Source organism: Ochlerotatus camptorhynchus, unplaced genomic scaffold (genome assembly GCF_037179485.1).
Source record: "Ochlerotatus camptorhynchus isolate MF236.1 unplaced genomic scaffold, CSIRO-AGI_Acam_v1.1 ptg000577l, whole genome shotgun sequence".
NCBI lineage: Eukaryota > Metazoa > Arthropoda > Insecta > Diptera > Culicidae > Ochlerotatus > Ochlerotatus camptorhynchus.
Window position 1 is genome coordinate 3,547,406 of NW_027041058.1, and position 15,095 is coordinate 3,562,500.

Below are 15,095 nucleotides of genomic sequence, written 5' to 3' on the forward strand. Positions count from 1 at the left end.
TTCGCGGTTGTCCAATAATCACTACACAGCTTTCTCTTGAAGCCGGGTTAAATACTGTTTACGCTTTTTTATGAAGGAATTTATTTTTCACATTACTCGAAATTAGTAACAAATCATCACCAAATTATTTACCCTGCACCCGAACCTGGAATCGAACTCGAGATGTCCGCATTGGCAAACCTTGACACTACCAACTGCGCTACGCCAACACTTTGAACTGACGTAAACAAATCAACATGCCCTTCTACAACAAAATCGCTGAGTAGAGGCTTTATAATGGTGCACATGAATCACTTTTCTCGACAGGTCACTTCAGCTTTGTAAAAGAGCAGAGTAAAAACTGTACAACTGCACACGTCCAAAAATAAACCTAGTTGACTGTGAAAATGCTTCCGAAGTTGCTCTAACACAGTTTATTAGCTGAGTACAGGATGTTTAGTTGTTGTAAAAGCCATTTTGATGTTTATGTTATTCAGCAAGAGTGGTTGGTTGTGTAGAAGCCATCCAATGAGTAATATATTCACTTATTAGCTTTGTTTTGCAGTAACAAGTTGAAAGTTGATTAGTATGTGTATAAAAGAGACATTAGCGTTTTTTGGCTGTTGTTATTCAATGCGACTGACAAATTGAATAATGGTTGTGAAAAAGTTGAGTAAACGCTCTCCAATACTATTTCGCTAGCTTTTACTTGTAGCTGTATCTGCAGCTTCTTTTCAGCTACTTTACAGCACAACGTTGGAAAAGTTGGCTTACAAAACTGAAAATGTTAGTTGGGCAATATATCAGAATTAAAGGAAATAGAAACGCTATTCGCAAACGCTATTCCTACTTGGTTAGGTGCTTTTAGTTTTTCGATGCCGAAGCTCTTTACACGCTAAGATGAGATAAGCCATATGTGGATTAACTTTACCCATACTGATCGAAAGGCGGACAAACCCAAATATGGGTAAATTTTTAAACTAAAAATCGATAAATTTCTGACAAATTAGCATAAAACTAACTCATATATGTATCATATTTACCCATATTTGGGTTTTCTCGCTTTACGCCCAATCTGGGTAAATTTAATCTACACACATAGAAAAACTCATGTAAGTTTAGGTGCTCTGAGAGTGACATATACGAGCGTCAATTTAGACATAAATTTGAGTCATAACAGACGCGAAATATAGCTTATTCTAGGTACGTTAGATCGTCGAGCAACAAACTTTTCAGTCTCGGAGCACTTAATATTACATAACATGTTTGTTTACGTCTCATCTTTTGTGTCAAAGATGGATTCCGTCACGTGTAAAATTAATTATTTCTAAGTGTGTATATATGGCTTATCTGATCTTAGCGTGTATGCTTCTTGCTCAGAAAAATAGACGTCACTCTTTGAACTACTTTTCCTTTAAATCATCGTCATGAAACTCATTAAAAACATCTCGCGAGCTATCGCGAACAATGTTTCATGTAACATAAATAAATTGTATGCATACGTCAAAATGAGAGCTCTTCAATCTAAATCAATCGTTAAATGCGTGAAAGATGATCCAGAACGTTGCGATAAGTCTGTCTGTCTATGTGTTTTGTATGTTCACTGCGACCTTCAAAAATCGTTTTTCAAGGATGCACACGCGTTGTTCAACAAAAGTTCACCTTATCTGATGAAAAAACACAATAAAATCAAGAGTTGACAATGTATATTTAAATGATTTCAACATTTTCAGCTGCATCGATTTGTATCTGATCATCGTCATCGACGACGATGAGAAAGAAAACAATAATTAGCATATTTCTGTGCTCGACAACGTCGTGAGCAAACACAATGGAACACTATTTTTTTTTGCGAGTTCGGTTCGCCGAACGTGGTATTTGCATCTTTTTTTTCCATTGAATTGGGGGTTTTCTAGCACCTCCTCACAGTCGCCATCAGCAGCGCATCTCTAATAACGAAACGACCAGCGAGCAGATGAAATGAAGAGGCGGTTTCGTTGAGGTCAAGTTCACAACGTTTCGGTGCTTCGTGTGATGATTGGATTTGATGAATTGTTCAAAGACTTGAACTCAAATGCCTAATTGCGGCTGAACGAATGAAGGTTCCCGTGCGATCAACAATATGGCAGCCAAATTTGAAGTTTCTTCATTATCATTACCAATCAAAGTATTAGCTGATGGGATTGAGTCACCGTCTCTGAATATGGAAGGAGTCTTAGTTTTACCTAGTCCGCGTTTTTCAAGTGAATTTCGTATGTGCCGAGATGCACAAGGCCATGTCCTACCTGTCTGTATACATATAGAATAAGAATTTGGTAAGTTAGAGAGAAATTGTTGGAAAGCATTAAAGGATAGAGCGTGCTACAACAACAACTTGATGAGAAGCGCATACAGCAACAATGTGAGTGGGGCATTTTTAGTTGAAATTGACAAACTTACATGGTAGCCATGGCAGGTTGATGTTGTCCATCCGGGCCCAGCTCAGCGCATCGAGCGGACCGGCGCTACTGGGATCGATCGAGTAGATGGTGCTTATAACTAACAATGATGAAGCGAGATAGCCCAACATCGTTGCGGCGTGTCTGGAAGGTTGAGAAACAAGCATGCAGAATGGTGAATACAGAACTCTAACTTAATTAAGCGTCTATAGGCAAACATATTTTACGAGCGAATCAATATAGAAATGGCAGCGTGAGCAAATGGTGGACCTTCGTACGCGCCGGGTATGTATGAAGTCATACCGATCGTTGTCCGGTGGAAATAACTGCCGGTAGTAATCACGGCCCCGGCCCTCCGTTCGTTGGGTGTGTTGTAATATGGAGGAAAAGAAATTTCATAATTGAGCAATGCATGTTCCAACCATGTACTCCGGCAATGATGGTGGTGGAGCTATTTAGCTCTATCCCCATATTGCAATGAAATGCCACGTGAAGATCCGGGCTTGTACCTTAGTAAAGCCGCCACGCAGCCGTCGTGTCGATTATTTTACGCTTCGAACCGCAATGTCAGGTTTAAACGGTTGACTTGCAAACAGGAAAGGAAGAGGTAATTATAAGCTCAAGCGCTATATAGAGACTTGAATGACGACCGACGATGGGGAAAGGTGTGAAGTTGGCTGAATACTTCGTGGTTCGTTTCCTGGGTTCAGTGAAGTTATTAAGCATAGATTTTTATTAAGGATGCGATTACGCAACTGCGATAGGAAAGAAAAATAATGAAGTTTGAGGAGTTACGTCTGACGAACTTGATCGATCAGCTTATGCAAATAGAGTAATAAGAAGAACTTGATGAACAAATCAAAAGTTAAACCAGCGCGAATGGCCAATGGATCTTCTCGATTAAGGAAGAACGTAGCCTATGTATGAAAAAAGTATATCCACCTCTAGTTAAAACTCTTTTTTTTTCAAATCATCCAACAATATTTCTAGCTTTCACCGTTATTCCTCTATTTTCGTGATATTTACCATGATACACATAACATTTCTTCAAACTCGTTCCCCTTAATAACCTTCTTCCAGTCGGCAATTCTAGACTGACAATTGAAATAGGCGGAACAACCAAACGTAAACAATGGCTTTAAACTCAAATTACGCGAGAATCAAAAGGGCAGGCTTCCTTTATCGAATGGCACTCTGCCACTCTGCCCTTCAAACTATGTTAATGTAGTCGATTTCGAAAAGCAAACTCGATTTCGGTTTGTTTCACTTTAGGAACTGATAAACCTCAGTTTGGCTTCAATTTGTTTTGACTTTAGATGATCTTTATTTCTTGAATTTGTGTGGTTAACATGTTTGAATTATCAAGTGACACAGACGTGTCTTTTCAACATAGTTCATTTGAATTTTTTTAAATTATTATTTAGGTTTCTAGTCCTATTGGTTGAAAGATTTCCCACCTTGCAAGGATTGGTTTGTTTGAAATTAGAAAAAGAAAACTACTTATAACTAATATTTACAACTACAACTTCTATATGCACCTAACCTATCATACATAAATTGTTTATCAAAGCATGTTTTGATGTGTTGCATTTCTGCACAAACCTAGTCTTAATGTCATCAATTTTAAAATATAATTATGGAACGTTCACCTCTAGGTGGGGATAGGAAATTCTTGTGTTGAAAGGACAATCAAAGATCATCCTCAGCACTCTATTCTGAGTGACCTGGATTTTGTTCCTGAGTCTGTGCACATGATTCCCACACCGGAGCTGCGTAGAACACCGCAGGTGCTATGATTTGTTTGTAGACAGCCAGTTGGTTCACCCTTGAGAGGCGGGATCTGCAGCAAATCAGCGGATACAGACACCTAACCAAGGCGGAACACTTGACTATGGTTTTCTGGCTTCAATTTGTTAATGACGATAGCCCTATCAATCCGAAAACACGACTTCGATGGACGGCTTTATCAATTCGCAGGTGCGATCGAACCTCACTTTTGTTGCGTTGCGCAATTTTTGCATAACTTTCTTCACGACGAAGGAAGATTTCAGCAATGGAAATTTTCTTGTATGTAACTTTCACCGGTGATGTAATATTGTCAATTATCTGACACTTAACGAAATTTGGGCTTTTTCATGTATCGAATTCCGGAATCTTCCAAACGACGAAACAACAGTAATATCGTTTGGGATAATGCTTTTATGGTTACATTAAAGTAAAATCAACGTTGGGGGATCAAATAATTGAGTTAGAGACTGAAAAAAAGATATCGCCTTGAAACGTGGAACTGGGAAACATGGCAAACGACTTGATATGGTGTGGGGTGATATGTTATATACTAGAGTGGCCACCATTTAGATTTGAATGAAGGGATAATGTTGTATTCCCCAATGCCCAGAATTGAACAATTGGACGTCTTCGGGATGGAATACAATGGGTAGAAATAAAACAGCACATTTCCAACAAAAATCAGTTAAAGGAAGTGTTTATTAGACTGATGCAAAATTTGGATTTTCGCTCCACAGTGTTCAAACGGTTTCAAATCGGGTCCTAATTAGCCTCCGAAAGTTTAAACTCATTTGATAAGAAACTGACTTGGCACAAACCATTTGAAGTTTATTTGGAAAACCAAACTTTTTGTTCATTGTCTTCTAGCCTTTTTTTCATATTGTACTGTTAAAAAGTTCTATTGCTATTCTCATGGGAATTTTTATCAGCTACAACTTTGCTGAAAATCATTTTTTAGCCAAACGTCAAATTAAATAATTACAGTCGAAGCTCTTTATAGCGACATCGCAGGGGACTGTCGTTATAGAGAACTGTCGGTATAAAAGATAGTCGTTATATAGAATTTCAATGTCGTTATAGAGAGAGTAACGTTACTCCATGCTAAACAATCAGAGTATATTTTTAGATGATTCCAATCGATTTTTAACAATACAATACATATCGTTTAAGATTATACCAAATCAAATGTCAATTAATTCTTCCCCTAGAACCTGTTTTTTTAATTCAAAAAAATTGCTGAAACTGTCCTTTGGCAGATCTTCCATAGTTAATAAACCAGCATATATTGTTTGGAAAGCATCTGAAAGTTGATTCTTAGAAGGCGCGCTGGTTAATTCATTGTCAACAGTTTCATCAGTCAATGAGTGGTTTTGATCATCGATACTGCTGCTAGATGACTGATCATGAATAATTCGGGCTATGTCATCGTCAGTCAAAAGTTCTCCTTCACAAAAGCCGTCGTAAAAATTCACGTAGTCTAGAATAAACAAATTTCATAGATAATATTATTGAAACATTACATATATGTTTATACCTCCAAATCAATCAAAACCTTTCTCAGTGAGCATTTCAAATTTTGATTGAAATAAACTTTCTTTAGTAATATCAGTTACAATGTTACTCTCCTTAATACATATTAAATTGTTTGGTTTGAAAAAACCAGCTTTAATGAAGCAATTAACAATTGTGGATTGTTTAACGTTGCTATGCCGTGCATCAGCTCATGATGCACTGTAGTAAGTCAATTTTCAGTGATTCATCATTTTCAATAACATTCAGATGATATTTCAATATCTTGTTGTGGTAGTGCACTTTCAAAGATTTGATTATGCCAAGATCAAGTGGTTGGAGTACAGAGGTCATATTTGGAAGAAAATATGCCAGTTTGATGTTGCTCAACTTTTGCTGAATGTTTGGATGGCTGGGACAGTTATCAATAATCAAAATAATTTGCCTTCCTTCAATCATCATTCTTTCATCAAGTTTATGCATCCATTCTTCAAACATGAAGCTTACCATCCATGCTTTTTTATTGCTTCTATAGATGACTAGCAGGCTCTTTATATGTTTAAAGCATCTAGGTTTAGCACTTTTACCAATGATCAGAAGCTCCAACTTTTCTGATCCGTCCATATTTGTGGCAACAGCAGCCGTAATTCGCTCTTTTGAGTATTTTCCCCCATGACATTTATCACTTTTGAAACAGTATGTTTTATTGGGTAAGCATTTGAAAAATAGACCCGTCTCATCCATATTAAACACATCTTGTGGACTGTAGTCAGCAATCAACAGTGGCAACGTATCGGATATGAATCGTCCAGCGTCAACAACATTTACAGCTCCATTTTCTCCGCTAGTAATTTTGAACGACAATCCATTGCTCTTAACAAATTTTTGAAGCCATCCGTCGCTCGCTTTAAAAGAATCGTGTTTCATTTTCTTTGCCAGTTCATTTGCTTTTTCTTTTATAATCACGCCAGAATTTCGTACGAAATCACTTGCTGGCAAAAAAACCATCAGAGCTTTTTCTAATGGAACACACTGAACCGAGCGAATTTTTTTGTGTTGCAGTGAATACAAACGGGCCTGTAATGAAAAATTTGGTAAGATAGACTTTGTAGCACTTTTAATCAATATTCTTACCTTACCATCTATTTTTTAACAAAAACACGTAAGTTAACCACTACACGAAAATCTCGTTCAGGTGGTCAAAATTCACGTCAAAGAAAACTACGACAAAAAAAACTTCTTTTACTAAACCTTCAAATTTAATGTTGTCTACGGCTATAAACCCACTGTGAGATGCAAATAGTACCTTCATGATACTGAAAAATGTCGCAATAGAGAATGACAAGTATGGGTAAAAATCAACGATGGTGTGTCGTTATGGAGAAAGGTCGTTATAGCGAAATGTCGCAATACAGAAGAGGATTCCTATGATAATTTGAAGGGACCTATGGAAATGTCGTTATAGAGAGATTTGTCGCTATACAGATGGTCGTTATAAGGAGCTTCTACTGTATGAATTGTTAAGAGATTGATAATCTTATGGCAAGATTAAGCAACTGTATTGTGGGCAACACTGTACTCTGCAGTGTGACATAGCAGCCATGATTTTTGTCCTCTATTCTACGCGCCATAAACAACAATGTTGCCTGCTGAACAGTTGATTGAGGATAATCATAAGACATCAGTGACTAAAATCATTAATACTTTTTGTTCCTTACATTTGATCGAAAAGTGGCCTTGAACAAAGTTGTAGCTGAGAAAAGTTTCAACAAGCTCAGCTATCATTTTCTAAAGTAGAGTGAACTGGTGAATTTTGAGATAGATATGAACCGAAATTATGTTTTCCCCATAGTAATTTCCACATAAACTTCAAATGGTTTGTGCCAAGTCAGGTTCTTACTAAAGGAGTTCAAATTTTGGGAGGATAATCAGGATCCAATTTGGAACCGTTTGAGCACTGTGGAGCGAAAATTTCAAATTTTGCATCACCCAAGTAACCAACAAGCCCGCTAATTCGCCTTTTTGCAATATAAGGCTGATGCACGGCTAACATAGGCCATGCTAAGCTTTATATTAGCCGCATATTAGCCTTATATTGCAGAAAGGTGAATTAGCGGGCTTGTTGGTTACTTGGGCAGTCTAGCACTAGCTATATGTAGTGAACCATTCTGCCAGAAATTACAAAAAATGTACGAATGTATCAACCTATGCTATGATCTGACCCTTTTTACGCTCAATATGACCCCAACAATCGTAGTCTGTGACTCTACACCGGTGCCAGGATATCCGGCATGGGTTTAAGAAGGTCGGCAAGGGCATTTTGTTTTCGGTCGTCATTTGCTTTTGAGCCATTTTAATTGGGAACGAATAGCGAAATATTATCTTTATATATATATATAGGGTAGATGTACCAGTTATTGCTATACGTTTATATTATGATGTGTTCCAATTATGGCCTATGGACAACAAATCCTACAACGGGATCCGGTGAATTCAGATATGAACAAAGGTTCAAACAGGGACATCAGCCGGATTATTCAGAGACGATATGCCATTTTTGTGGTATCAAAGGTCACATCAAGAAGAAGTGTTTCAAGCTGAAAAACCTTCACAGAGACGCGGTGGATCTGGTCGATTCGTATAGGTCGGGACCTTCAGCGGATAGGTACATCACAGAGCTGCTCGAACGGATGCACACGGACGAGTGGGAAGAAGAGGATAGCGATTCAGGTGATTTACAATGCATGTTGGTTTCGTCCATTAATAAAATAAGTAATCCTTGTTTAGTGCAAGTGAATGTGGAAGGTAAAGACCTGAAAATGGAGTGGTTGATTGTGGTTCTTCCGTTTCTGTTATTAGTAGAAAGAGATATTTGGCTAAATTTGACAATCTTTAAGTGGATATGGGGAACAGCTTATTGTTGTAAACAGAGCAAAACTGAAAATCATGGGAAAGCAATGTTCGAGGTAGAATTTAATGGAAAGAAGAAGTCTATGCGGTCTGAAATCTTGAAAATCAGAGGATTCTACAGAGATTTTCAAACACCTGCAGTTTTTTTAAAATTATTTCTGAGCATCATGATATTATGGGAGAATATGTGACAGATTAGATTAAAGTCTGTTCCAGCTAGTATTCGGCCTATTCTTTTTAATTACTGTAGTGCTGTCGTAGCAAAAAACTATTGACAGCGTTTTGATCCGGAAGGATTGTTTATTTAGAAGTGAAAACTTCCGCAGGATTCATATACTTGTTCAAAAGTTATCAAAGATGGAACGTGACACACGTGAACAAATTCTGCACACTCACGTGCAAAATCCAACGTGGTCAGGAGGGATGATTGCAAAGGGTCTCAAATTTCCAAAATCGACTGTAAATACAGTGCTTAAACGTTACCGAGAAACACTAACGTTGGATTGCGCAAAACAAAACAAACGTAGAAGTGGAAATATGACCGAAAACTACGAGCGAAGCAGTCCAAAAGAATCCTGGGATCTCCGGTCGTGATTTGGCGAAAAGGTGCCGCACTGAACACAGTACAGTTCGGCGAATCTGTATGCGAGACGGTTTCCGGTCGTACCATCCCAACATCCCAAACATCCCAACAGGGCACTGAAACAAAACCTGGTTGCCAAAAACCGTACAAGGAAGCTGTACGAGCAAGTTCTGACCAAGTATAACGGATGTATTTTGATGGACGATGAAACTTACGTAAAAATGGACTTTGGACAAATCCCGGGCCAAAATTTTTACTTTGCTAAACGTAAAGGGGATGCTCCGGACAAATTCAAATTTGTCTTTGCAGATAAATTCGCTCGCAAGTTGATGATTTGGCAAGGAATCTGCAGTTGCAGAAAGAAGGTTTTCATCACTGCAGCGACTATGAATGGACAACAAGGAGGAGTGTTCATTCAATCACACGAAGGTCCCGTAAAGTTCTGGCCTGACTTAGCCAGCTGCCATTACAACCGCTGTGTCATAGAATGGTATAAGCAAAATAATGTCGATTTTATTGAGAAAAGTATAAATTCACCAAATTGTCCAGATTTTCGTCCCATTGAAAAATTTTGGGCAATTATCAAGCGCAAATTGAAGAAATGTGGCAAAACAATCCAAACACCATCTGATTTGGAGAAGTGGTGGAAAAGGATGGTAGATGAGGTTGACAGTACTACTGTGCAAGACACGATGACAGGTATTCCGCGAAAAGTTCGAAAATTCATCCAAAAAGCTGACGAATATGTTTTGTTGTATTCTTCCCTTAAAGTTAAATTAAAATCCTCCAAAATGATACCTTTAGCGTTTTTGTACTTTATTTCCCCTTGGAGAAATGACCTATTTTGTGCGACCAAATTCTAAATGGAACAGACTTTAGGATTGCTGTGGTGATGGAAGTCTTGAAAAAACAACTAGAGGAATCTTTCATCACCTGAAGATCTTTTAAAAATTATTGGTCAACAAAATATTTGTTCAATACTTCAGGTATTACTCTGAAGATCTCCAACTGCTCAACAATTCAAACCACATCTTCCAGTTATTGTCTCAAATACAAAATTGCTCAGCAATTAATCCAAAGATCTACAGGTGATCATAGACCTCCAAAAAGTCCTCAAAGTATTTGTTCAAGACTTCAGCTTGATCAGGTATCATTCTGAAGATCTTAAACTGCATAGCAATTCAAATCATATTTCTCCTTCATCTTTAGAGAAAGGTTGCTCAGAAAATATTCAAAAAAATACATCTGTTAAAGACTTCAGCGTGAATATAAGCACTACAGGATCAAGCTGATCCTTGATGCGACCGGAGTATCGCAAATGCTAACTGGGGTGGCTCCGGACGTTGCAGCCGAGAACAAGGTTGAAAATTCCCATTTCAGCTAAAACAATGTTTTTTTTAATTATGAAATTATTAGATGCCATGATCATATTTTAAATTGGTAGGATACAAGAAGAGGTTGCAAAGAATGTGTTTGACATATTAAACCTGTTTATTTCACTTCATGAGAGTCACAATCAGCGATTTTTCACACACTCACTCACTCACTCACTCACTCACTCACTCACTCACTCACTCACTCACTCACTCACTCACTCACTCACTCACTCACTCACTCACTCACTCACTCACTCACTCACTCACTCAGCGATCAGAAAATCGCTGATTGTGACTCATAGAAAGCAAAATTTACAGGTTTTATGTTTCAAACGCATAATTTGTAACCTCTTCTTGTAAGTTACAAGTAAAACATGCCATCATACCATCTTTTGGTTTATTATTCCGAAAAATATTATTTTAGCTGAAATGAGTATTTGCAACCTTGGCCGAGAAGGCTTAGTTTGCTGAGTTCGACCGAAAAGCGAAGGCAATGTTGGTGAGCTGCCTGGCCGATGAGTACCTGCAGGTTATTCAAGAGCGATGGATTAGTCTCGACGCAACGTTAGTAAAGAAGTAGTTGCTAAGTCAAACTCTCGTGAGAAAACAACTAGCAAGATTAATACTGGAAGAAGGAGCAGATATGAGAAGCCACATAATGGAGTTTGACAGGTTGGTACGCAAGATGAAATCTGATGGAGCTATGTAGGTGGAAGGAGACCTGGGCTCTCAATCATTCCTGACGTTACCACAGTCGTGCGACTCACTGGTCAATGCTTTGGAGAACGTACCAGAATAGGCACTAACATTGGTAGTACTGAAGCAACGTCTGTTGTCTGAAGAGCCCAGACGGGTCCGATCGTCAAGATACCATTGGTAGAGAAAACTTTTTTTTAGAAGAAGCAGCAGAAGATTTCTGATAAATTTCCACCAACAATTAAAAAGGCAGCTTTTTCCACACAAACTGGAGGCCACCCGCGCAAATCAATGGCATCATCGTGTAGGGGACGTAAATTTCGCTTCCGACAAGCTGCTCCAATGGTGGACAACCGCAGAGAGCTTTTTTTTGGCATTGTTTAGGAGATTTTTAGCCACGGGCTAGTTCATCTCCGAACCGCAGAGAGCGATTTTTTGTATGAAGAGCAACTACACACATTCCAACGAATTTTATAGAAGATCTGAGGGATTTTACAACTTCCGAAGATAGAATTGATATTATACATTTGTAGTAAAAAAAAAAAAAACATGCAGAGGATGTAAAAAGTCCACGCTTGAATTTGAGTTTCATGCAATTTGTTTTGCGTGTATAGATTGAAAGATCAGTGAGGAGTAGGGGGTTGGGATCTATCATATTCACTTGATCCACCAATAGGTATTTTTTCAAAGACTGTAGAAAATTAAATAACTTAATTCTTTAAGCAGATTGATCAATTTATTTAAAATAAATTTGAATTGTTTTGAGCTTGATTGGCAGTGTCTGTATGGAGTTTGAGCAATATTTGTAAAACCAGAAGTCAAAATTTCAGATTTTTTTAAACATGGATGATACACTTCAGATATAATACTAAAATCTTGCCTGCTGGCTTACTGAAATTGCTAAAAAATATCAAATTTGCAATGGATAACAGTTATCAAATTTCATGAAATAACTTCCAATCAACTGTGAAGATACTCGAAGATTAATGGATGCAGCGAAACGTACTTTACACGAACAACAAACTGCGTGGATGCTCTCTCTGGTCTGGTCTCTTCACTAGCAACAAGACAAGCTTTTTATTTGCAATTCCAACACTATGAATTATTTTTATAAACATTTACATAAATATACATCTTCTAGTCGTGTACAATATGCTTGAATCCAGTAACGTGGCATGATGCTGAAATGGCACCTTTTAAGCAAGATAGCACCTCCTAGCTAAATTTGTCAAGATCATTATTTATTTTCACCCAACATCGTTACCAGCACTCAGTAGACTGTGTGTTTGCATTTTACGAACCGCCAGTTTAATATGGCACAGCAATGAGTGTCGTCTGTCGGTAAGTTGAGGCGAGAATGTAAACAAGCCGGTCGTGACCCGCTCCAACCCGCTCGTTGACACCGACTAGCGAATGTTCTGTCCTCCTTGGTAGCATTATTCATTTACCACTGCTGGACGGCCAAGACGATGGCACGATGGCACCTCGGCTGGCCAGTACTGAACCAGGTAGTGATTACGGCAACTGCATAAGTCCACAAGGTTCAACTACTGCTTGCAACATCATTTACTGTAGCGTCGGTTGTTCGTTTCCTTACTATGCAAATTAGTTGATGCTGTTCGCACATTCAGGCGACTAAATGCCAGTTGATTGTACCTACATATAAGGAAGAGGATCGCAATGAACATTTTATGTAACTGTGTCAATTGGGAATTAGATGTACGGACTAACGTCGCATCGTTGCACGGTGGTCCAAAAAGGTGAAATGTGGAACTTTTTTCCTAGAGCCTGTCGTATTCATTTTAGCCATAAAGTGTCGTCAGAAGATTTGTTTGTATGAACATCCACCTCAATTTGAACGTAGCAAAAATAAGTCATGCCCATGTCTAGTTTTTTTTTACGATATAGAGGAATCATGTCAGTTGGCTTTGTATTTTCACTTGCCCCATTTTCCCCTATGAGCTTGAGCCTATGAAATTAAGGAAAATTAAAGTTAAAACTATCTATAACATTGCAAGGAATGATTTTAGCAATTTACTGTCTTTAGCAAAACCTGTGTTTATACTATTTCAGAGCTTTATATGTTTGAAAAATGAAACACGGACAGTTACACTCTTGATCATAAGTTTAAGGACACCCCCAAAAAAACATGACAAATTTGTTATGTTCATATCTCTGTCATGTTACGTCCAATTTTCGTTCTCTTTAGATCATTTGAAAGGTATTGAATAGAACTTTCTTCGTAGGCAAATTGTTCAATATAATTTTCAAATTTTGTGTGCTAAAAGTTCACCCAAAGTTACAATATTTTTCAAAATTTACTCTGAAGAATCGTGACTGATTTTCTCAGAATTGGGTTGGCCAAATTTTCAAATAAAAGTAGTAGTAGAACACTTATGCTATACCATTCATTCCATTCAAATAACCTTTGGAGATCGAAAATCGAATGTAAAATGAGAGATCATTGAACAAACCATATTTGTATGGTTTTTTGGGGGTGTCCTTAAACTTATGATCGGTAGTGTATGTGTGAAAAACTGACAATATCTATAACATATATTGAAAAATACGAACATTTGAGGCTACCTTACTCAAATGTGGGTGGAAGGTGACTAACCAAACCATAATAACTGTATAGTATGTAATAACTCCCAACCAACATTGAATGTTGAACAAGAGCTTATTCAGGCAAAAACAAGCTTCTTCAGCTAAAAAATAGCTTATTAAGCTTTTGATCAACTCAAATTGTTTGTTGGGCTAAGTTTCAAGCTGATAGGTAGTTTTGGTGTTTCCACGTGTTTCCATTTCCCCCTATAAGCGCATGAAGCTAATAAAAAAGTACGAGGTTGTATCCAAGACTCGACCGTAGATTTGACGTAGGATTACGTGCTCGGTATCAATATTTGGCGCCTATGTTAGGGAAACCACTATTTGCAGGCAATTGGTGATAATTTTGATCATCATTGCAACAGTTGGACATTTTTGTGTAATTTTCATTCGTGACCTATTAAAAATTGATAAAGTATTCATTTTAGCAGCTTCGGAGAAAAATTACCAATCGATCGGCTTGTTAAGAATTAGAATCCATCCGCTATTGACAGAGTTATAAGTGGTCAAAACCTGACAACTTTTCGTAACGCGGTCGATTTTGTTTTGTTTTTAAATTGCACCTACAATATGTTGCCGAAAGACGTAATCCTATGTCAAAATATATCAAAAATGTGCTACAACTATATATCAAGAGATGAACTAGCCTATGGCTAAAAATCTCTATAATAAAGGAAAAAAAAAAAAAAAAATGCTACAACTATAATAATTTTAGCGGCTTACTTTGAAGAATTATAGCGACTTACAGTCTTTGAACAAAAACGTGTGTTTTTGTAGTTGTAATAATGGTTAAGAACATTATCTGCTGAAAAAATAAATCACTAAAAAGTTACAATCGAAAACTAAATTTAAGTTATTATAAACAAAGCTCCATATTTTTGAAAATACTAAACTTTTTAATTTTTAGTAGCTTGTTTTGAAATAAGGCATAATTCCTCTATACCGTGAAAGAAAAAAGAATGTTTTTTTTCTTATTTTAAGACATAACTAAGTTTCGTTACGCTCAAACAAACAAATCTTCTCAAGACACTTTATGGCTAAAATGAATAGGTTAGGGTCTTGGAAAAAAAAGTTCCACAATTTGCCTTTTTGGACCACAGTGCATCGTCGTCGGATGACGACGCGCGTTTATTCATCCATCCACCCATCCAGCGCAAGTGATTTTAACTCGAAAATAAGCGACGAACCGCCTACGGTTGCACCGTCTCC

At 37.6% G+C, this 15,095-nt stretch overlaps 1 protein-coding gene across 1 annotated transcript in view; it reads right to left on the reverse strand.

Moving 5' to 3' along the window:
• Positions 1–15,095, reverse strand: part of LOC135713710 (pancreatic triacylglycerol lipase-like) — a 52,344-nt gene that overhangs the window by 10,656 nt on the left and 26,593 nt on the right. Inside the window, exon 2 of the mRNA XM_065236918.1 lies at positions 2,419–2,561. Coding sequence (XP_065092990.1) covers positions 2,419–2,548 — 130 coding nt within the window. The 5' untranslated portion in view covers positions 2,549–2,561. The remainder of the gene's footprint in view (positions 1–2,418; positions 2,562–15,095) is intronic.